The sequence below is a fragment of the Glycine soja genome, chromosome 16 (assembly GCF_004193775.1).
Source record: "Glycine soja cultivar W05 chromosome 16, ASM419377v2, whole genome shotgun sequence".
NCBI classification, from domain to species: Eukaryota; Viridiplantae; Streptophyta; class Magnoliopsida; order Fabales; family Fabaceae; genus Glycine; species Glycine soja.
The window spans coordinates 7,867,154-7,891,908 of record NC_041017.1 but is presented as its reverse complement, the minus strand read 5'-3'; the positions used below and the strand labels follow the sequence as shown (position 1 = coordinate 7,891,908).

Sequence of the window (24,755 nt, the reverse complement as noted above, 5' to 3'; positions counted from 1 at the left end):
CTTCTAATATTTTTTTTATTTTTGTCCTTATAATATGCCAATCTATTTCCATTTTCTTCTCTTTAACATCATTCCTTATTATTTATTTTTCTTTTAAGCTTTCTCAATTCTTAATTAACCAACATTATTTTGAGTCAAATTACCTTTTGCATGAGCTTTTTGGAAAATTTCATATTTTGGATCTAAGATAACAAATGATCAAATTGATAAGACCTATTTTCATTTTTTGCTCTTTAATATCATTCATTAATTTTCTTTTTTCATTTGAGCTTTGTCATATCTTAACTAACATTATTTTGAGCCAAAATATATTTTACCTAACCATTTTTGCAATTGCATTTTTTTTTCATTTGGAATCCAAGGTAAAATGAGTAAATTGATAGAATCTATTTACATTTTATGTTCATCAATATAATTCCTTAATTTATGTGTTTTTTTATTTCTTTTGAGCTTTTTCATATCCTAACCAACATTATTTTGGGTCAAATTTCCTTTTAATTACCTAAGCTTTTCCGAATATTGCATTTGTCTCATTTGGAATCTAAGGTGAAATCATCAAATTCATAAGATCTATTTCCTTTTTTTTTTACTCATAAATATTATTCCTTAATTTATTATTTTTCCCTTCTAAGCTTTCTCATATTTTAAAAACTTTATTTGAAGTTAAATTTCCTTTTAGCTAAGCATGTTAGAGAATCACATTTTTCTCATTTGGGATTTGAGGCTAAATGATCAAATTCATAACATCTATTTCCATTTTTTGCTCTTTAATATCATTTCTTAATTTATTATATTTCCTTTTAAGATTTCGTGTTTTTTTACATCTTTAAGTTTTCTCGTGTTAAAAAACATTATTTGGAGTCAAATTTTCTTTTAGCTAAACATTTTAGAGAATCACATTTTTCTCATTTGGGAACTGAGAGATAAAATGATCAAATTCATAAGATCTATTTCCATTTTTTCTCTTTAATTAATACCGGTCCTTAAATTATTATTTTTTCTTTTAAGATTTCTCATATGTTGAAAAAAACATTATTTAGAGTCAAATTTTCTTTAAGATAAGCATTTTTGAAGATCACATTTTTCTCATTTGGGATCCGAGGTAAAATAATCCAATTGATCAGATTTATTTCCATTTTCTATATCATTCATTTTAGGATCCCTTGAATCATCAAGACTGAAGGGAGGGAGCACAACAACTGGCCTCCTCCCTAAAATAAGCTCAAGGAGCTAGGCCCAATATAGACAGAGCATGACGTCTTGTTTTTAATATTTTTTTAGGATTTTCATCTCACCGTTATGATCCTGAAAAAATCCCAATCACTCATTTTTCCTCCACTAACCTACTTTTATGTGTTATACTTAATCAAGTTGCCTATGTAATAATAATAATATCTCATAGTGAGAATAGCACTGTTGCAAATTTGCCATTCAAGGCAAAGAGAAAGTCAATTCTAATAGTATTTTGATAAAAAATTTAATAGAAATTTTGATAATAATTAGAAGTAGAGATTGAAATAGTAAAAATTTTTAGAAGAAATAGAGATTGAAAAAAAATAAGGTTTTGAGAAGAAATTTTTTATATCATTCCTTATTTTTTTTCCTTTTAAGCTTTCTCATGTTAAGAACACTATTTTTCTCATTCAAGATCAGAGGTAAAATGATCCAATTGATAATATTTATTTCCATTTTTTCTCTTTAATATCATTCCTTAATTTCCTTTTAAGTTCTTTTATATGTTAAACAACATTATTTTGAGCCAAATTTCCTTTTAGCTTAGCATTTTGGAGAACTGCATTTTTTTTCATTTGGGATTTGAGGTCAAATGATCAAATAAATAAGTTCTATTTCATAAATTATGAAATAATTCTATGACCTTTAAAATTATTTCATAATTTATTTTTTTTCATGTAAGATTTCTCATATTATTTTGAGTCAAATTTTACTCCAGCAAAAATAAAAAATAGTCAAATTTACTTTTACCTAAGCTGTTTGGAAAATTGCATTTTTCCATTTGGAATATGAGTTAAAGTGATCAAGTTAATGAGATATATTTATTGTTTGGTTTTTTTTTTTTTGTGAACCATTTTTAAACACACAAGCCACTGATTGAATCTATGATCATATGCTAAAGAGATATAATTAACTATTAATTATGTCACATTATATTGGTATTCAGATTTTACTCTATCATCCATTATTTTTCCCCCTTTTAGGCTTGCTCATATCTTAACCAACATTATTTTTAGCCAAATTTCCTTTTACCTGTTTTTTTCTTCGAAAAATAATATTTTTCTTATTTGGGACGAGGTAGATTGATCAAATTGATAAGATCCATTTCCATTTTTTCTCCTTAATATCTATACTTAATTTATTTATTTCCTTTTATGCTTTCTCATATATTAACCAACGATATGTTAAGCCAAATTTCCTTACCTAAGCTTTTTGGAAAATTGCATTTTTCTCATTTCAGATCTACGGTAAAATAATCAAAGTGACATGATCTATTTCAGTTTTATGTTCTTTAATATCATTCCTTAATTTGTTTTCATTTTGAACTTTGTCATATCTTAACCAACATTATTTTGAGCCAAATATCCTTTTACCCAAAGCTTTTCGAAAAATTATATTTTTCTCATTTAGAATTTGAGACAAAATGATCAAATTTGAGGTAGTATAAAAAATCAATATTTTCTTGAAGGTGGTGATTTAGCTAATATTAAACTAAATTGACTTATTATCATCATTAAAATTATCGATCTCCAAATGAACTTATGACAAACAACTGTCCATATGAACTCGCTTTGTTGAATGAAATCCAATACCAAATGTACCGTTAATGTCAGAGGTTGTTTGCTTAGAAATTCATTATAGTGAATATGGGTAGTCAATTTGATCCAACATTAAAAACAAATCAAGGGGTTGTTGATTAAATTCAACACTAAATTTTCTGTTGTACACTAAGTTTATCCGGAGACACATATATAACTGGAAAATAAGAATAAAAAAAATGAAATCAATTTTTTCATAAGTTAAAATCAATTTATGTATAGAAATTGTCTTATACTTCTCCAAAAGAGGATTTTTAACATACACATAAGTTAATTATGGAGAAAATTGTCTATTTTTTTCATTCTTATTTTCTTTTTCTAACTAGAAATATTTTTGGATAAGTTTTTTCAAATATGTCTTTTTCAATAGAGTTTAATTCAATTGGTTGAAAAAAATAAAATAAAAAACTTTAGAGGCGTTAATGTATCGCCACAACATGCTATTATCTGACAATGTTATTTACTCATTCTCTCAATCGTCTAATTTTACCTTTAAGTCGTTACACTTAAACAAGACCATGCAAATAGAGAGGCCTTTTAACTTTTAAATTATTTTGATGTTTCCAACTGTAAAATAACTCCAAATCAAACACATTATAAATAGATTAACTACGCTACGAAAAAACTTGTTTTCGTATAAATACAAAAACTAGTTTTCATATAGATGGAAAAAAATAACTAGTTTTTGTTTAGTTTTACATTTCAAGAACTAACTTCCACCAATGATTATTTTGTCAAAAATAATTACAAAAGAAAAACTAAAGAGGTGCAAAAAGTAAAAATAGGTGTGTGAATAGCATGATCCCTTTTTCTGCCTAATTCCAATAAATTATCCTTTTTTTTCACCAACAAAACAATCTATGTCTATACCTAACTTTAATCCCACTTTACCATGACTCATCTTTCAAATCCTAGTTAGTACTTGGTATACCTACAGAGAGATTGTTCGATTTACAAATTTAATCTCCATTAAAAATCAATAAAACCACTGGTTCATAGTATTTAAGCTCAAAACACTCGTTTGTTTATTGGAGTAAATTTACTAAATTTACTCCAATAAAAGTTAGTTTTTTCCCCCTTACCATACTTATTTTAATAAAGCCATTCCTTTTACAACAGAGAAAAAAAAATACAATAAAGCCACTTTTACAACTTTTTTTTAATCAAGCAATTAAAAGCGATTTAAGCTTATTGTTTGAAAACAAAATTCTTATATGAAATCATTTTTAAGATGACAAATAGCCTTGTGGAATTTGATAAGTTCATCAAAATTTTAACGTCAACTCTCTTAATTTCTTCAAAACAACTATTATGTATAAAGACAGCAAAGCATTATGGGACGACTTTTTACATGAAATTCCACAATTCATTTCGTTAATCCGAAGGCTTTGTGGACAGGCTGGGGGGTCCTGAGAAAATGTTAACCCTAAAAGAACTCTTGTCATGAACTAGTGATTCCGAGACCCAAGAGCCATGAGAAACAACTCCAGCAGCTGCATGTCTTTCTCTATATGACGCCCAAGTAACCGCATACAAACCAATAATGATCAAAGATCCTCCTATGATGCTGTTGTCATGAATAAAGAATTAAAAACAATAAGGAACTTGAAACAGTTTGTTTAAACTTAAAATAAACAATTTTAAAATAAACACATTTTAAAAGCGTTTATTTAATGAGCAGATACTTCTCAAGATAAGCAGAAGTAGTTTAGACAATCATATTAAAAAAACAGAAAGCTACTTATTTTATTAAAATACGTTTTATTTTTCCAAAAAATAAGTTTAAACAATCTAGCCCAAAATCTTCCAAAATACCACTTCTGGAAACCGGTGCAAAACCTAGTATTTACATGTTTTGTAGACAACGGATGCATTTAGATATACGACATAAGCATATGCTTATTCATTAAGTTCTTATTAAATGAAAGCTCGTGCCATAAACTCTATCAAGAAATTTATTCAAATATTTAGTTTCTTTAAAAAAGCTTAGTTCAATAAACTACACAAAGAAGCTTACTGAAATAAACTGGAAAGAGTTCATAAGAATCTTGAGTTATTTTCGTATCTTACGTAAAAACACTTCAAAACACCACCTGAATAAATACATGACATATCATCATGTTTCATTATATTGTTGCATAAAACTACATGCTAAACAATTTTTACATAGTCTTATCAATTGATATGCAAGAAGCTCAATTCATTTCATCTTCATATTTTTCTTATATAAATGTTTATAGAGAAGTTTATTCAAACAGGATCATAGAAAGTAATGTGTAGCTTAATTTAGACAACTATAGATCTTTTCTGGAAAATAAAGTATATTGAGCTGCTTTTTGGAGTTAGCATTAACGAGTTGAGTAGGCTTATAGCTTGTTATAGTCAACAATGCATCAATAATTAGTTGGTAATAAAAGATGTACCTTCCCATGTAAATTGGACTTCCAAGAAAAATTCTGGATAGGAGAGCAGAAGCTCCAGGTTGAAGTGGATTATAAAGAGCAACCATGGCTGGCCCCAAGATCTTGTTGCACCATGTAATGAGTCCATAATTAAGGGCAGATGCAATAAATCCCTGAACAAACAAGGAAATTGATTAAAAGTTGATATAAGGATCACCGAGTGTTTATCAAATCAAAATAAAATAAAGAGTAGTTTTAAAATGCTAGAACAAACACACAAGACTTGCATTCCTTTCATGCCTCAAATAAAAACACCCTCATTTATTCAGCCTGGTAGCTTTCATTCCATTCCTCAAGTAGGGCATATAGCTAAATACAAATTTCAGTTACATTCACAGCCTCTTTCGTTTGCATCAGTTCAATTGTTTTTTGCCTATACTCTTGCATGACCGAGAGAATGAAACCATCCCATCTTATTTTAAACACTGGTCCAACAAAGAAACAGGTTTTCCCAACAGTTATAAGGCCGAGTCTAGTTGCTTGGATGGATCACAAAATAGTGGGCTATGGTTCATATAACTGGGGATGTGCCACAGCACTTGGTTGCTACTTGCTAGTATTAAATATGAAAGGGAAAAATGCTTTACCAAAACTAGTTCAGTGATTTTATGATTCTATTTTTCAATTGTCGGGAATGATTTTGGCTAAAATCATTTGCAGAACAAAACTCTGGTCACCATTGGGTACACAAACATTTGGTTCCATCTGAATCTGATTAGCTTTGTTCTTTGCTTTTTTCTTTTTTAATTAATATCTATACATTAACAAATGAAAAGAAACCAAAAGAACAAAAAAAAAAAAAATATAGATCATGTATACAAAACAGCATAAAATAATTTTACAACTACAATTGAATTTTGAACAGTGGCATCATATTTGTCCGTATTATGTATCAAATGAAAGAATAGTCAACTGCATATGACCTAAGGTTTATGATATGAATTCATCAAATATATACAAACACATATTTGAATCACATTAATAAGTAGTGAAATTTTAAATTATTATTTTTTTAAAAAAGTAAAATCTAGGGTATAATAGTAATTTGCTTAAATATTGTTGCCAAGTGTTAAATGCAACTAGATTTAAGAATATACTTGATGACTATGGTCAGTGTAGATTTTTTGCACTATCAACAAACAATAAATTCCTATATCACTTTAATAACTAAGGTTTGTGAGTTTTTCATTTCTAGTATAACCTTTTCATAGTTTTTCTCATGGTGGAAGTGGAACCATATAGGTTAGCAAACCATGTAAAGTATACTCAGTATATCTGAATTGAATCCAACTGTTGAGAATCAGGAATTTAATGCATAATGATGTGATAGAATATGATATCTGATTTAGAGGAAACCAAATATCCTCTAATCGTGTAATCAATACTACCAATCTATATATACAAGCATATGTTGTGTACTCTGACACATGGTTTACACTCAAATATCACTCTATTTTCTCTTATTTTATATGGTATCAGAACCAGGTTGAGGAAATAACAAAAATCATACTCCACCAGGGAGATTATGTTCCCGGTGGACCTTTATACTCATCGCACCTTTCTAGTCGTTGCACTCATTCTGACGACCTCTTTCCGCTTTCTAACGACCCTTTTTCCTTCTCCGGCCATTTTCCCTGTTTCTTGCACATTTTATGGTCACCGGTGCAACTCCGACAACTTTTCTGGGAAACTTTCTGGTGACTTTTCCGACGACCACTCACTGGATCTGGCCAGGTCACCCCAAACTGATCTACATGGTGCTGCTCACGGCATTGAAAACAGAGCATCCACATACCTTCACATGCACCATCTTTTTCAGCCAAACAGCTTCACCCACCGGCGCGTGACAGCACATTCGGCACCTTTTCTGGTCGCAATTTCCGGTGAGTGCATCGTCTACCTTATGCACCTCTGCCCCTGGAGTTTCAACTCCATCAAACTTATTTTGGGAGAAACCCCCTTTTGCCCCGTTTGGTTCTGTTTTGTGCTTTTTTAAGCACTGTTTGGTTCGTGTCTTGCAGTTACTGTTTTTACTCATCATGGCATCTGCTGGTTCTTATTAGGATTTAAGCCAGTACTGCCTTCTGCTTGCCATTCATTTTCCAGCAAAGAACTTCGGCCGCCTATTCTGCCACTGTTTTTCTGCGTGTTTCCGGCCACCACCTTCAGCTTGCCGTTTATTTTCCAGCAAAGAACTTTCCGGTTGCCTATTCTGTCGCTGTCCTTTTCCGGCGTGTTTCTCAGTGACTTCTCTTGCTTCGTTGTCACTTTATGATGATTTCGTCTCTTCAGTTTGAATAATTGGGTCTCCACACTTCATTTGAAGCTTCCAAATCTTGGTTTTAAGATCAGAACTTACTTTGGATTTACTTAAGCTGATGGGTGTTCCAGCTCTCTCTTCCTTGCAATATTCTCCAATTTCACCAAGATCCCTGAGTTGTCTTCAAAATATTTGTTTGAAGCTTCCAAATGTGGTTCTTAAGAAGCTCGGAACTTGCTTGCTTTGCTTGCCATAAATTTCTTAGACTGATGGTTATTCCAGCTCTTTGGAAATTTTATCTTTCTAGCAATATTCCCCGACTTCGCCAACATCCCTGAGTTGTCTTTCAAACATTGTTTTTTGGTGGAACTCAATTTCATGTTTTTATTTATTAGTTGGGAATAAATTTTCTTGTAACAAGCTAAAGCTTTTAGCTTGAGGGGAAGTGTTTAAAATCAAGAATTTAATGTATAATAATTTGATAGGATATGATTTCTGAATAAGAGGATCTGATTTAGAGGAAATTGAATATTCTCTAATTATGTGTAATCAATACTACCTGTCTATATAAATAAGCATCCGCTGTGTACTCTAACACATGGTTTACACTCAAATATCCCTCTAATTTCTCTTATTTTACACAAACATTAGAAGCAAAAATTAAGGAAATCTTAAAAACTGCATGCAAAAACAACCTGTTCATTTTGCTCAATTGAAAAACTTGGTGCGCCTTGATAAAAAGTGAGAATGCTTCCATTTAAAAAAAATGAAATTTGAAGTGTTCAAGAATAAAACCACACAAATGATGAATAAAGAATATGGACGACAATGATCAGAGATAACTAATAACAGCTGATACTGAAGGTTGATTTAAAATTCTAGTGACTTACAGCATAAATAACGGCTATTGTTTCAGATTGTGTCAATCTCCAGTCAGTTGATTCATTAGTTGCAAAGAATGATGTAGTTACCATCAATACAGCTCCAAAGAAGTATGAATATGCTGTGACAGATAGGTTTGCAGGATACTTTTTTAATAATGGAGCCTGAAAAAATTTCATGAAGATAAATCAAATATAACAGATAAAAGTTGTTCAAAAATGAAGCCAAGAAAGCACAATTAATCTGATCACAGAAGAAATTTATATGACCGAATCTGAAGTGTGGCTTTTCTGCTAATAAATTATTCAATCCAACAAGCATGACAACTTTGGGAATCAACCAATAATGCAATGTGTGAAGTTACAATATTTTAATGGACATGGAGAAAAAGATGTTTCCGTCGTGAGTTTGTGACTGCCAAAGAAAATTAAGAATGGAAATAACTAACTCAGTGCTGTTGGTTTCCCCCTTCTATATTTATACCAATAAATGAAGCGCAATACAGGAGAAATATGCATAGCCAAATAACAATTAGTAAAGTAATGACTAATCCCTATAAATCCCCCTCAACCTAGAGCATTAATCATGTTTAGCTTGTTGCAAATTGATAGATAGCTAGTACAGGTATAATAGAAAGAATGAAAGATTTCTCCTTTAAATACAGTGCATAACTTGAAGAACTTCAAGGGTCAGCACCCCCCAATGCCCAAAGGTCTCAATTCTCTCTCAAACGACAAGATATCTCTCCCTCTCAACCCCTCTTATTTATAGGCAACATGCCTTAATTCTTCTAATAATCTCTGCCCAACTATCTAACTAACCAACACCCTGATTAATAATTACTAACAAGTGATAACAGAAATCTAATACTAACAGACACCTAACAAAAATATATGGCTTGTTTGGATAAGCTTCTCCAGGAGTACTTCTAGGAGAAGAAAATAACAACGAAAAATAAAATAAGTTTCTCCATAAGTTAAAATTAGCTTATACTATGTTAAAAAAAATTTTTTTTAGAGAAGCAAATATGAGAGAGTTTCTACAACTTAGCTTATGCATAAGCTAATTTTAACTTATGGAGAAGCTCATTTCAATTTTTCTTCATATTTTTTTCTCCTAAAAGTGCTTCTAAGAAGTTTATCCAAACAGACCCATATATGTCTATTCAATTCTTGAGTGTTTTGGTGATGTCTGAAACTAGTTCTCCAGTTTGCACATGTGTAGTAATAAGAAGCTTTTGCAAATTCTTTTCAAGCATGAAATGGCTATCAACCTCAATATACTTCATACTTTTATAAAAGACATTGGAAGTTTGATAATCAATCACACAAGCTTAATCAGTCACACTATAGCTTCAAAGATATTGTTGCACTATTACAGAAAATCTCATCAAGAAGATGATATATGTACACCAATTCACATGTACTTTGCTCCATTTCTCAGTATCCTAATTTGACAACCTAACAACACTCTGCTTCTTACTTTTCTAGGAAACAGGGTGGTAAGCACCCAAGCACATGGGGAACCAAGCCACTTAGCATCCCATACTACTTGATGTGGGACTTAAGCATCGCATAGTCCCTAACACAAGGTTACCTCCAACAAGAATCCAGCAGCTAAAGTGAATCTCCTATCAATAGGGGATCCAGCACAGTCAGCACCAAGGAAGGCCTCAACTGCAGTATGCTCATCATCTCTACCAAACACCACAACCTAAAGTGTCTTTCAGATAACTCCATATATGAAGAACAACTTCCCCATTAGTTTTCCAACAGATGACAGGAACTAACTAACCATACGGCAATATCAAAGCAAGTGATTGAGATGTAGTTAAGATACAGCTATTAATAGTTTGATATTAGGAACCATAGTGGTTTCAATAGGTTTAGCTCCAAGTAAGCCTGTTCCTTTCAGAAAATCAATAACACACTTTCTCAAGGTTAGAAAAATTTCCCTTCAATCCTCATCACCCCAATACCCAAGAAAAACTTTTGTGCAATCAAATCCTTTGTCTGAAACTGTGCCTTGAGTTCTCTAATCCTAATTTCATCATTCCCAATAATAATGATGTCATCCAAATACACCACAAGATAGAGCTAACTAGAGAAATTTGGAAGAATACCGAGTCATCAAAATTGTTGCATTATTATTATTTCTTTTCACTTTTTCAATTTCACTTTTTCTCATTTTACACTCTATAACTTCATTCAGCCCCTCTACCAGTTCCCAAATAAACAATTAAAACTGTGGTATTGGATTAGATTCAGTGTTGTCACATAACTGTTATGGCACCGCCATAACAGCATTTTTTTTCTGTAACGGTAGCCACCGCCATCTGTTTGTGCGTTATTTGGCGTTTTATAGCGGCGTCCACCATTTCCGGTATGGCACCTGCCATGACCATAGCGTCGTGACAGTTTACAGCGTCCATGATGGGTTTTCCGTTTTTTTTCTTCAAAATTTTGGGCTTGGGTTGGCCCATTTGAAACGACCCAACACATAACCCCCTGTGTTTTTTTCATTTGAACCCTTTTTGTGTGTTTCTCTTTCCATTAGACTCTCTTTTCCCATTCTAACAAACCCTAGCTGTGCAAACACACATCTCGATGTCAATCCACTCTGCTCCGACCAACTTTTCCGACGACCAATAGTGCAGGTTTTTTTTTCGTTTCTCTTCTTTCTTTTTTTCTTAACTGTTTTTCTCTCCTCTTTTCAAATGTTCTTCTTCATCTTGTATTCGGTTTATGTTTGTGCTCTATTTTTCCGAAGTTTCAGAACTTCAATTCGGTTCTCTGTTCTGTTTTTTTTATATTCAGAATTTCAATTTTGTTTTTATAATTTTATAATTTATTATTTGTTTGTTCTCTTGAGGTTTTCTTATAAAATCTTGTCTCAATTATTTTTCACTTATAGGATAATGTCAGGGACAGGCACCCAAAACCAAAGCAATGCATTCTCAAACTTTGTTGGTAAGAGGACAAACATTGGATGGAAATACTGTACAGTTGTCAGAGAAAGTGACACAAATGAGATATTTTGAAACTACTGCAAGAAGGTTATGAAAGGAGAAATTACAGGGGGAAAACATTTAATTGGAAAGCTGGGAAATGTTGCACCTTGAGGTGTTTTATTGCTGATCAACCCAAAACTTCAATTCAGTGGTTACAAAAAGTGGAATTGTACAATAAAACTTCGTACCCCATTGCCCAGAGGCTCTTCGCTATGCGAAGGTATGAGGGAGGGATGTTGTACGCAGCCTTACCCTTGCATATGCAAAGAGGCTGTTTCCGGATTCGAACCCATGACCAACAAGTCACCAAGGCACAACTTTACCGCTGCACCAGGGCTCGAAAATTGATTTGTGGCGAGATGGCTCATAAGCTCCAATTTAATGCTACTTCCAAGATATACCTAGTGTTTCAAGTGATTGGGGAATGCTGTTGGGAATTACAGAATTGGGATGGAATTGCCCAAAATCATGAAGGGCTATTATATGATATGTTAATAGCAGTTGTTGTCTTACCTTCCAGGAGTGTGAGTGAAGGTGGAGAACTATTAGTCAAACATTGATCCAGTGGAAGGTAGATCTACTGATGAGGTCACTAGGGAGGATGAATTCACTGTCCCCAGTCAATTTCCACGGTTCATCCTAGAGGACAGGGCTGATTTTGAATTTTTGATGCAGGAGATGTTATGACACAAAATGAGTCATTGGGTCCAAAGGGTCAGCTGCTACATCAGTTGGCACATGGGCCCAAGGTTTGGAAAGTTAACACTAGGAAGGATAAGGAGGGGATGGCAGAATTCTGAGTGCTGAGTTGACAGAGAGAGAAGTAAATGAAGAGGGTTGTACTGACTTATGGTTTATGGTTGCATATAGATGGGTGGGAGTGTGGGGTAACAGGGGCATCACAAAGAAAATATTGTGTTAGTTATAAATGGAGAGCAATAGCTCTTTGTAGGCACTTGGCTCCATGGCAGTAGAAGAGTTCTTCCACTGTATTATCTTTATTAATTCTAGGAATTGATAAATACTCAATTCTTCTTGTTGAGTTAATTTATGTCGAGTCTAGTCCTGTTGGTTCTAGTTTGCATCATACAGTTCAAAAATTTCATCCTAGTTTTTCACTTCACTTGTTTTTTTCATCACCAATTCACCACACTGCTCTATTATTTTGTTTCACTCATTTGCTTTCTAAAAGCACCACTTCAATTGTTGCCCATGTTTGATCTTCTTGTTCAAACTCGACTTTCCTTACCCTTTCAAAATTCTCAATGGTAGGAAACACTTCTCACCAGCAGCCCCCGCAACTGTCATGATGTTGCTGCAAGCAGCTTGATCAGATGAAAATAGGTCAGGTCGTGGGTTGAAGCAAGTCAAGAGAGTTTGACCTATGAGTCTCTGACTATTAGAGCATCACATCACATGTGTATAATACATGGGAATTGGGGCTTAAAAGACAAGTAAAAGATAAGAAATGACAGTTAAAACAACCATTTTTTTCTTAATGCTGCCTGTAATCAACAATAATTTGAAGAATATCAAAAAAGATATGAACCTGAATGGATAGAAAAGCAGCCATACACATGCAGTTCCCTATGAAGCACAAAACCCCGAGATGAAAATGGTCTAATCCAAGATCCTGTAAACCACTAATTAACCATCCAGAAGGCTCCGGTTGACCTTTGGCACTTATCTCACTGTGTGATACAAAGTCAGTTTCTGAATACCCTATCAATGCCGGACCACGATATAAAACCATTAGTACAGCACCTAAAACACAGGAAAAAGTTCCTCCAACCTTGGCCAGACCGTCATATCTTAACAAGTTCACTCTTTCTGTACTGCATGAATAAGGTTATAAAGGTGCACATTACTCTATGTCCTGGTGTATATTAATTTAATTAATGTACACACTTCTGTGCAACAAAAGCATGGAGTTGTGTTCCAGAAAAAAGATAAATTAACAAAACACATGAATATGTAGAAACTGAAACGAGAGAGACTGACCCCATCATTACAGCCAACAGAAAAGTAAAGACTGGAGTGGCAGGCTGAATTGCAGCAGCATAAGTTGGATTAGTATAGCTTAAGCCAATCAGAAACAAAAGATGGTTGCCAAATATCCTGAGCATGAATAAAGAAGCAAAAAATACCAATGCATCAATGAAACACTATGATTCAAACATAACAAATATAGGAAATATGTGACTATATCCAGAACCTCACCCAGTCAATCCAAGAAAGAAGAATGACAACAGAAGGCGTTTGGTTAAGGGTGGCCGCATACGCCTACAAACAAGACATTATAAGGATACTTATGCATTAGAGATAAAGAAAAGATGGTGAAAAATGGGTATAATAGAGTTGCAAATTAAAATTTAATTTCTAAAGTTTGAATATATAGCAGTATGGCACAGTTATATGAGCAAAGAAAGTAGTATAATCTATGCTACCAGCAGCAAAATCACCAGTCATCCAGGCAAATAATTAACCAAAAGTATGGAAGGAAGAAAAAGTGTAGATATTAGGCATTCTACATCGCTGTATAATTTCATCCAATTAGGCACACCCAAGGTTTTACAAAACGGTCTGTGACCATGATTTGGGCCATAACATCAAGGTTTTTTAACTGCCCGCAACCACAATTGGGACTGCATTGGCTGCATTTGTCCGCAATTTGTCGCAAGGAAACTGCAACACAACCACTATTTAAAACCTTGGGCACACCCTACAAACAAAGAGACACTAAACATAGGATACAGAAAGAGCCCAGGAGATTTTAAAAACTCTCTATTAGTCCACACCAATAACACTGACATTTGGGGAAAAGAAGGAGATATAAGGTTGGCTTGGTGATGAAGGGAGAAGGGAAAGGAAGGAGAGGTGGTGCATTGGAACCCTCCCACTAACAAAAAAACTAAGAAACTAACATTTGCCGATAATAATAATAATAATAATAAAAATACATTCGGGGAAAAGAAACAGAACAGTTAAATATGATATGTTAAGATAGCTTTAAGAAAAGAGAAATGCCAATGACACACACACACCTTTTTTTGATTGTTAGCTGAAATCTATTAAAAAAAAATGACAAATTTTTGTGAGACTATTTACTGAGTTATTATGCTTATAATTTTGTAGTTTTGGACCAAGAGTAGAGAGAGTGTGAGTATCAGAAAGAATGTTAGAAAGTGTGATAGAAAATAAGAAGTAATGAAAGGAAAGTAGAAAATTGATGACAGAAGCATAAAGAAGAAGGGACAAAAAGAAAGAATGGTACTTTTCGCGGATGTAAGCGAGGGGAGCGAGAATGGCGAGGGCAATGAGGTCGCGGAAGACGCAGAAGACGATTTGGTTGACCCCAACGTTGAGAGCAACTTTGGTGATGACGTGATAACCTCCGTTGAATAACTGCACCATGGCCATTGCCGTGTGGGCCTTCCATATCTCACTCCCTCCTCCTGACACTGCTGCCATTATTATGAGATTAGATTTGAATGATTAGAATTTAGGATCCTCTCTCGGAGGGAGGGAGAGAGTTGAAGAAGAATGGGGGTTTTGTTTCTTCGTTGAAACCATCAAACTCCGATACGACGAATGAAATTAAATAAAAGTAAACAACGCTATTGCTATTGTTAGCATCTCTGATTCCAATCTCTATGCAATTCCGTGCCTCACACATTCAAGTCTTTCCAGTTCCAACTCCATTTTCTCAATTTTTACTTATATCAATTTTCTTTATTTTTTTTATCTATCAATTTACAACATTCATATATAGTCTTATTCAACCGATCCATACTCCTTGATATTAATTTTCTTTTCTAATAGCCAGGAGTACAATCAATTTAATAAAGAGAAAATGTTAGCTCATTTTCTTTTTGATGTTTTTTTTATGTACCGACTTTTTCTTAGAAGTTTGTTTATGTAGTACTTTTTTTAATACAATTAATAATTTTAACAAATTTTAATTATAAAATAATATTTAAAAAACTTAAGAAAAAGTGTGGCTAACATTTATCCTTAATAAAAAGTAACGAATTCTTTGATAGCTATTATTATAGTACAACAATGTTATTGATAAAATAAATTGTGTTTTAAGGATGATTTTTTTTATTAATTGTGTATAAATATAAATTTGAAGTTTATGAAAATTAAACTCATGAGAATATTAAAAATTAGTAATAAATTTATTTTTATATATCCTAAAATTTTTCTTTTTTTGCATTGTCATACTAATTAATTAAAAATTATCTTAAATATTATTCATCAATATAACAAAAAAATACAACACAAACAAAATACATTTACTATACAACACAAATAAAAAAATTGAACAAAACTTATTAGATATTGTTCATCAATATAATGAAAAGACTTTTGTGTGGTTGTTGTCACCATCGTTATATTATTGTGGTGGTAGTTGCAACTGTCATGACAGTGATGATGATTGATCAATAATATTTTTGAAGAAAAATGATGTAATAATTGAGATCATTTAAAGGCTTAATTTTTATTTAGCTAAACTTTTATAAATATGATGGCTACACGAGATTTTAATTTAAATTCTTAAATTTTTAATTTAAAATTTTCATTTTAATTTAACAATTGAGATTAGTCATTCTCGTTTTCATATAATAAATCTTCAATGTGTGTGTGAATTGAAAGCTAGGGTTTTTTATTAGGCCACATAATTTAAATATTTGGGTCGGAGCCTTTTCCATCCAATACATTCCATGCAATTGAAAAACAGGAGATGCTATTTTGTCTGCTACAGTATTAGCTACTGTTTTAATCAAAGAAAGTGAATTTGGAGAACCTGTCACGAAGAGATAAATTGGATCCTAGATGATTCCGTGAAAATGGGACGGGCTTGATTTGGAATGCTTCCTTCATGCCTAGTACAATTTATATGATTAGTTTCAAACACAACGTTTTGTAAACAATGATTGGGTTGCTAATTCAATGCTCTAACTAGTATTTGTAGCTTTAGCAATTTTAATGCAGTAGTTGTATGGTAAAAACAAAGTTGTTGTTGCCTAAGTTTCTCCAGTGTTATCCCGAAAGATAACAACACCCAAACCTATACCTCATTTGTCTCTAAGAAGCATCAAAATATGTTTTTATTTAACACTCATTGGGTCTTTTCCAGTGTTCCATTGTTTGAGCATTAATATGATGAGACATTTTTTCTCTAGATGTAGAGTTTGAGCTTGTGCCAATATTAGGTGTAAAGGCCTTTTATTTTTGTTAAAAACCCATTGGTTCCTACATTGGTATATAGTCCATGCTAAACAAAGAATCAAGCCCATTAAAACCTTTTTGATAAAATATAAGACTAAGTCTTTAATAAACAAGGTTTTTCAAAACAAAAATTAAAGCATGCGACAACATAAAATATATGAGAAGTTGTAAAGAAGGATACAACATATGGAGAAATTATACTCGCTCATCCTAACCTGGGCTATGTCCAATACCTATATTTATGGGTTTTCTCCACTTAGACCAAACACTCAATCATGATATTATTTCTTTCCTAAAGTGTCCAAGGACTCCAACAACACTAATATTTCTAAACGTCTACAAATTTCACTTAGTATTATTTAGAAGTTTTGAAACCTCTTATTTCTGAAAGGATTTTGTGATTTAGAAGTTTTGAAACCTCTTATTTCTGAAAGGATTTTAATTAGGATAAGTTCGTGATAGAAAAGTCTAGAAAATCCCAATTGAATTTATAGTAATTGATTATTACAAGTGATAATAAATTATTATTTCTTAAAAAGCCATCTAATAGTCAATCCAAGCATACAAGAATAAATATTTTCATCTATTTTACCTTTTCATCTAATAGTCAATCCAAGCATACAAGAATTTATAGTAATTGTACTTTATATATTATGCTTAATGCCTTTTCATCTTAAATAAATAAATAAAAACTTCAAATGGGCACCATGTATTTCAAAATGGGTCATAACTTTTGGTTTAGAAATGTCTATTAGAGAGATAGAAGAATCAACTTTCCTTTAATTGATGATCATGTTTTTCTTCAAATGGGTTTATCATACACATTCCTAATGGCAACTAAAACCTACTTTTTTTTCCAGACAACTTTTGCTAAACACACCTCCCACTTTTATTTGTAAACCAACTTAATGCACCTACTTATTATTGATGAGTATGCTTTTCTTCAAATGGACCTATCATACACTCATTATTTTATCAATTAGTGCGTATACTTCTCTGTACCCTATGCTCTTTCTTTGTTAAATATTATCTAATGGTTAAAATCAACTTTAGCATCATCAAGAAATCAAGGAATCAATGAATAAAAACATGCAAACGAACAAATTGAAGAAAATGAATAAAAGTAAAAAATTCAAAAAGTTATTTCGAATAGAAGATTGTATAGTGATATTTATTAAAAAGGAAAAAAAATACTTGAAAAAAATAAGTTGAAAGGGGCGTAAAAGTAAACATAGAAGGAGTATTTAGCAACAACCTTGTAAAGATAAGGTCCATGTTCTTTGTCTATTTGGGATTGTGACATTGGTCCTTGGCTCTTGCTAAATATATCTCCTTGTTTGCTAAGTAATCTCCCTTTCTTTTAATTAAAATTGTTATTACCCATTATACCCTTTTTATACCCTCATGATTTTTTATACCCTTGCTAAATTTGGGATTAGTGAAACAATTGTTGATCCTCCATCTCCTATTTGGCAACACATGAAGTGGAAGCTGGCTTGCACAAAAAAGTCGGGCCAAATGACATATGAGGCAACACGCCAAATTGTTGATAAGATTGTAAGTTAATTTTAGTTTCAAATGTAACCATATATAATAACAAAAATAGTCCATAAACAATTTCATCTTTTGTTGGTTGTAGGATTCCCTGGAAGACCAATCTGCAAAGGGTAACTTTGTTGCCCATGGACATTAGGATGCACTAACTACTGTCATTGGGCAACCAGAGCACTCTGGCCTAGTCCGTGTTGCTGGAGTCGGTGTCACCATCAAACAATACTTTGGACCATCATCAAAAAGCTCCCACACATCTACATCGATAAGCCTAGAAGAGTTAGATGGACTAAAATAAAATTTTAAAGAGGACTTGACACAAAATATTAAGACGAGTTGCAACAGTCGATCACTGAAAAAGTGACAAAACAACTAATGTTATCGTTTAGCCAGATGTAATCCCAACAACCACATCCAGTTGAGCCAGATGTAGCTCCTTCTGTTGCCCATGTCAGCACAAAGGGAAGATATGTTGATCCCTCGGGGCAGGACCCTAACATTGATATCTTAGACAGGCATAGGTTGTATGTTGATGACATTTTTTCCCACCTGGTTGCCCTTGGGAGAGCTTATGAAGGGTTGCCAACCATACAACACGTGCCTTTGGCCAATGATATGGTGAAGGTTGGTATTGAAGAAATTCGAGATGCTGATGCTCGCGCCCTATACCCACTAAAGAGGTTCAATTAGTGGGGTAGGTCCTGAACACCTTTATTGCTTGGTCGAAACATCTTGTAAATCCTTTTTCAGAAAATGTATTTCCTTTTTGTGTATTTATTATTATTAAAAAAGGTATTTGTTACAAATAAAGTCTTGACTATCATTAATTTATGCTTATTAACTTTGTAGGATAAGCAGGTATCAAATGGACCAAAGAAGCTGTTGATAGGCCGAAACCTGATGATGATCCTATATACCAGATGAATTTGATTATCCCACAACTTTTCCTCAAGCCTATGCAGGTGTTGTGGGATGCAACTATGTTTGGGGTGTACAATGATAATATTCCCTTGAACATAAAACATGAAGATCTTAGGGAAATAACACACGGAGGTCAATGTCTAAACATCGCTGTTTTAAAATTTTGGATTATGTAAGTACTTTTCAATTATAGTCCATTACCTAATCGATTGTATTAAATTGATTAATAATTTACATTATTTCAACAAAAATAGGCATATGAATAAGTTAAGCATGCAATTGGGGAATGGTTCTATGTATGGATTCCTTGACAAGGCAATCACAGTTTGAATCTGAGGATTATATTAAAAAATGGATGCATAATTCACAAAGAGATATCTATGTAGGAGCCTTCTTGAATGCGTTAGTAAAATTGAACAAGTACATTTAAATAATGTACGCATTATATTAATTTAATATTCTCCAATGCAGTAGACATTGGCAACTGGTGGTTATATGTCCTAAGGACAATGTTGTCGACTGGTTCTACTCCTTGCACAATAAGCCTGACAACTACTTCAAAGGAATAGTTAACAGATCAATTTTAATTTGTAACAGATTTACTTTATCCTTAGTATTATACATAAATATATTAATCATACAATATATATGCATGTTTCTCTTAACCAATGCTTTGAAGGGATTCAATGAGATCATTGTTTAATTTACTTTTTAAAATTATGTTTAGTATATTTTGTTATACACACAGACAAATAGGGGTTGCTCATTCTTCTCATCCACTCGGGAATGAAGGGATAAATGAATGGCCAGTTTTTGTGGTGACTTAAAAGGTAAAAATGTTCACATACATGAACTAACAATTTTGTTTACACATATCTAGCCCAGCATGTGGAGGTCACTTCCACCACGTGGATTTGTCACGTCGCCTTTCATGTGCCACATAGGCACTTAACGTTAACAGAAACAGAGATCACTTAGTGATAGGAATAAATTATTGATACATTTACAAAATTATGAACTAAATTGATTGTTTCCATAATACATGGGCTAAATTGTCGACGGGTGTAAAGTGTAGGGACAAAATTGGTCATATATCCAAAATTTTAACTCAATTTGCAATAATCGTTAAGCCAAACATGCAAGCCATGTGGAGATAATCTTATAAATTTTAGAATATTCATTTTGATTCATGAAAGTATGAGGTAGTGACAAATTGATCCATGAAAGATAGAAAATTCAAATTTAGTCCACGAATGTGTAAAAAGTGTGATAGATTAATCCTACCGTTAAATATGTGAGACCACTTTGTCATTAAATTGTAATGTTCAACGACTAATTTAACAATAAATTGTATTTTCAAGGACCAATTTGACATTAAGTTGCAAAGTTTAAGGATTAATTTGTCATCAATTTATATGCAAGACTAATTTGTCGCACTTTTTATACATTTAGAGATTAAATTTAAATTTTTCGTCTTTCAAAAGATCAATTTGTCACCGTCTCATACTTTTAGGGAACAAAATGAGTATTTATTTTAAATTTTATTACTTGATGACAATCCTACACTTGTGATTTTCTCTTACCAAAACTAAATATTATAAGGAAAAAATGGAAAAAAAATAAATTATAAGGATTTATAAGAACCAAAATAAAGAAATTTTACAAGGACTATTTAAAAAAATGATTTTATAAAGACCCAATAAAATATATTATAGACATAAAAGCATATTTAAACTTATTTTTTATGCATTAAATACGAAATCGCACATTACTCAAATTTGAAAGTATCACAAATATCACTAACAATTCACTTATTATTATTATTAAAGTATCCATAATATGCATGAGCTATTACCTCAATCAATTGCATGTGTTGAAAAAAACTCAACGCAGGCACAAACAAATCACCATCCTTTTCCTGCTCAACTTTACGAGTGATATACCTAGTGGCTGTGCACTAATTAAGTTGATTAACCTTCAATGATTAAAGACTCATTTTCTTCTTGTCCTCTTTCAATGTATTATAGTTAAACTTGGAAACCTAGTAAATTATTTTTTTAAGTAGAACTCATATAAATCTTTCATGATAACGACAGTAATGTTATTTTTAAAACGCCTAATGGTTTCTAACTCTCTACTTGCAAGCTCAGTTTATTTCACCATTTTTTTGTCGTCTTCTAATATACCACGTCCTGTTTGATGCTGAGAAGATAATATAATAGATGAAAATAAAAATAATAAAATAATATAGGTGAAAAAATAAAAAATTAAAATTATTTGATAAAAGAGAAATAAAAAAATAAAAAAAACAAAATTATGAATAAAAAAGAAATAAATAAGAATAAATGAAAAATAATACAATAAATTGTACAATTTTTTAAATTATTTTTATCTTTTTTTTATATTTAAAACATCCTATGTTATTTTCATTTACATTTTTCCTTGATTCTCCCCTTCTAAATAGGCTGATAATGCTAAGAAAATAATACACTTATCAATTAATGAATCTCCTTAATTCAGCCCTACCAAAGAGGCTGATAATGCTGAAAAAAGTACACTCACTTGTCAATTATGATATAATTATTAATTAGGTTGATTCTAGCATACACATGGAAGTGATGTTATGCATCGAAGCACAACTAATATCAACCCTTAGATTTAATATTAAAATATTTTAAAGATTGAAATTAAATAACTTATTAAAGTAAAAAAAAAAATAGACAACTTTGTCCCTACCTTTTCATTCCATCCCATTCCACAATGACACCAACACTCGCATGGACAACAACCACCGAAATCAAAGATCACTATTGTCGTCACCCCTCCCACCATCCCCCGTCACGCCTCTAGACCTTAATTCAACCCAACATTTGATCTACAAACAATTTAGATTTAGATCTACAACTGATTTGGACTCCCTTTCCACTTCCTCAAGTTCCTACTACAACAATCATCGTTCTTTAATGACAAAACTGAGGATGAGGCTGGGAAGTGCAACAACAACGATAATTGTGCCTTTTTTTCTTATTTTGATTTTTGTGGTTCATGATTGGCTTTGATGTTTGATTTTTTGTGATGTCATTTTTTCCTTTCAACTTTTGTTTGGCTTTGGGAATTTTATCCCACTTGCTTTAGATCCTTGAAAATACGAATCAAACACTTGTCGGAATTGACACTCAAGGGAACATGTTTTTGTTGTTATTGATGGAGAAAGGTGATTAAAGAAGGTTGGTGGAGGATCTCGTTGCTAGCAACGGAGTTGCAACAAGGAACATCTCGACTCTAAACTAACAGTGAACTGCAATGATTTGAAGCTATTGTGAAGGATGTGTAAAAATATGATTCCCACAAGGACAAGTGTACCCTACACAATAGTATTGTGGACCTAAGTCTAGATATCGTACCCTAGAGATCCGTTTTATTTTCAAAATAGTCAAAATTATTACACTAAACAGTCAAGATAATTAAAAGGAGATTGAAATATTTTTGTGATTTTTTATTTTAAGAGAAAAAAAATTAATTGTCGCAAAGGAGAGATTAAGTGATATTAAAAGTGACCATAGATTAATTCACTAGTAGCAATTTCCCCTAATCCCAGTTCTCATGAAATTTTTTCCACAGTTAATTATCGATTGCCAAAGTCAATCAAAACCTATGATCAAGGTCTAATGATGCTCTTTGCCTTAAATCAATACTTTAATGATCATAAATATATAAATTTAAGTCAAAGGATATAATCAAAACTAGGGATGGTCAATTAAGGATTAATTGATCTATTGAAGATTACTCAAATAATTCGATCATACAATTTGGTGTAAAACATTCTCTACCTAGGTCTACCAAACATACATAGATGATAACCATAATACATTTGAATAAGCATGATAATGATTAGTTCCTAAATAAACAATAAAGTAAGGAAGGGAATTAATTAACAAAAACACCAAGGAATTCCATTAAGAGTAAAAAAGGGGTAAAATTGGATACTTACATTATAATCCTTGGACTAGAGTGACTAGCTACTCATTATCAAAGCACAATTAGAAAGCCTATATGAAATTAGCATAGACATATCAACAAGGGAAGAATGATGATCATGATCTGTTCTTATGGTGTTGTCCACACTTCACAACCCTCAAAAGACTAAAAAGTACTCTCTAATTCATAAAATAATTAAAAAGGTTAGCATCTTTGTTGCAAACACGAACACACCATTTATAGTTTCCTAAAGATAATTACTCAAATTAGGCACACACAGTCGTTGTGAAATCTACCACGACTGTGGTTAGAAATTTTGACACTAAAGCTCTGGGTCGTTGTGGAATGACTACAACCATCATGGTGTGGACTACGATCGTAGTAAACTCACCATGGTTGTCATTGGAAGGCTGATGTTGTTCAAAGGGGAGGTCATCTTATTGCCATGGTCGTACTGCTTACCACAATCGTGCTAAATGTACCATGACCATCGTCAAGTAGCAGAGTCTTCAAATATTTAGAAAACAAGCAAATTCTAACTCTTTCTCTCAGTTGAGCGACTAAACTTCTACATGACAAAACTGATATCTAAATGTGAGTTCTGTTTGGAAAATGCATAAAAATGACACAAAAACTCACACAAAAAATTACTAAAACAACGATTTATCAATGAATCACAAAACACAATCTTTCTCTTTGATCAATAATTAGAGTGAGATAGGATTCATTCTTATCTTGTTTAAGAGCTTTGTTGTAGATCTGTTGTTGATGGATGTGAGTGACGGAGCTCCGATGGTGATGATAAGGAAAGTTGAGGAGCAGAATCCATGAAGTGTAAGGAGGGATTGCGTTGGCGTTGAAGCCTGCTTTGATCATCCTGTCATCGTGATGATGGTGAGGAAGGTTAGAGGTGAGGGGTGACGAAGAACAATGAAGGTTGGTAGTATAGCTAGGGGCTTTTTTTATGGAAAAGGGATATTTTTTTTTTTTCGTTTTTTTCTAAATGGGAGTTGTTTTTAAATTATTTACCAAAAGAGGGTAAGTCGTAACAGATGTTACGACTTCTGAGTTAGAAGTCGTAACACCTGTTACGACTTTAATTTTTTTTATTTTTTTAATTGAAGTTATAAAATTATTTACAAGTAATTTTTTTTATTTTATAAAAGCTTTTTTTTTGTATCACAACTTTAAAGTTATAATACTTACTTTTTAATTTGGAAGTGCATGAGGTGAAGTCGTGAGCTTGGCTACGACTTCACTGTGCATTCTATTTTCAGTGTGCTGTCATGCCAGTGCTGTTAACTTTGCATCTTTTCATAACTTCTAGATATGGGAGATAAATGCAATGCATACTTCATTCAAGTAGTCTTGGCAGGGAGATGCTATGAGCTGCATGTGTAACGTCGATGAACAAGTTACTTCTCTATTACTTCATGGCTTATTCTTCTCCTCTACCTCCATTTTGATTCCAGACTTAGTCTTCGGTAAGCAAGCAGGTATCTAACAACTCAATCATATTCTCTTGATATGTTTAGGCAGTTATGATTACACTTGCCCATGTGGGTGAAAATATAAACCTCTATGTTGACCAGGATTCTTACAGATTGTGTTAGAGTGAGACTAAA

At 32.5% G+C, this 24,755-nt stretch overlaps 1 protein-coding gene across 1 annotated transcript; it reads right to left on the bottom strand.

The window, feature by feature from the left end:
* Positions 1–4,025: 4,025 nt before the first annotated feature.
* LOC114389046 (WAT1-related protein At4g19185-like) lies at positions 4,026–15,160 on the bottom strand. Its single transcript, XM_028349636.1, has 7 exons — positions 14,720–15,160; positions 13,666–13,728; positions 13,447–13,563; positions 12,995–13,280; positions 8,444–8,599; positions 5,255–5,406; positions 4,026–4,398 (listed from the first exon to the last, which is right to left on the bottom strand). Exons 1-7 carry the CDS (start codon positions 14,914–14,916, stop codon positions 4,206–4,208), a joined length of 1,164 nt encoding a protein of 387 aa, XP_028205437.1. The 5' UTR covers positions 14,917–15,160; the 3' UTR covers positions 4,026–4,205.
* Positions 15,161–24,755: the final 9,595 nt, after the last annotated feature.

Coding starts and splice junctions, on each gene's coding strand:
- LOC114389046 (XM_028349636.1), bottom strand. CDS start 14,916: ATGGCAGCAGTGTCAGGAGGAGGGAGTGAGATATGGAAGGCCCACACG. Junction 13,729..14,719: donor CTCGCTTACATCCGCGAAAA/GTACCATTCTTT, acceptor TCTTGTTTGTAG/GCGTATGCGGCCACCCTTAA. Junction 8,600..12,994: donor CTGCTTTTCTATCCATTCAG/GTTCATATCTTT, acceptor AAATTTTTTCAG/GCTCCATTATTAAAAAAGTA.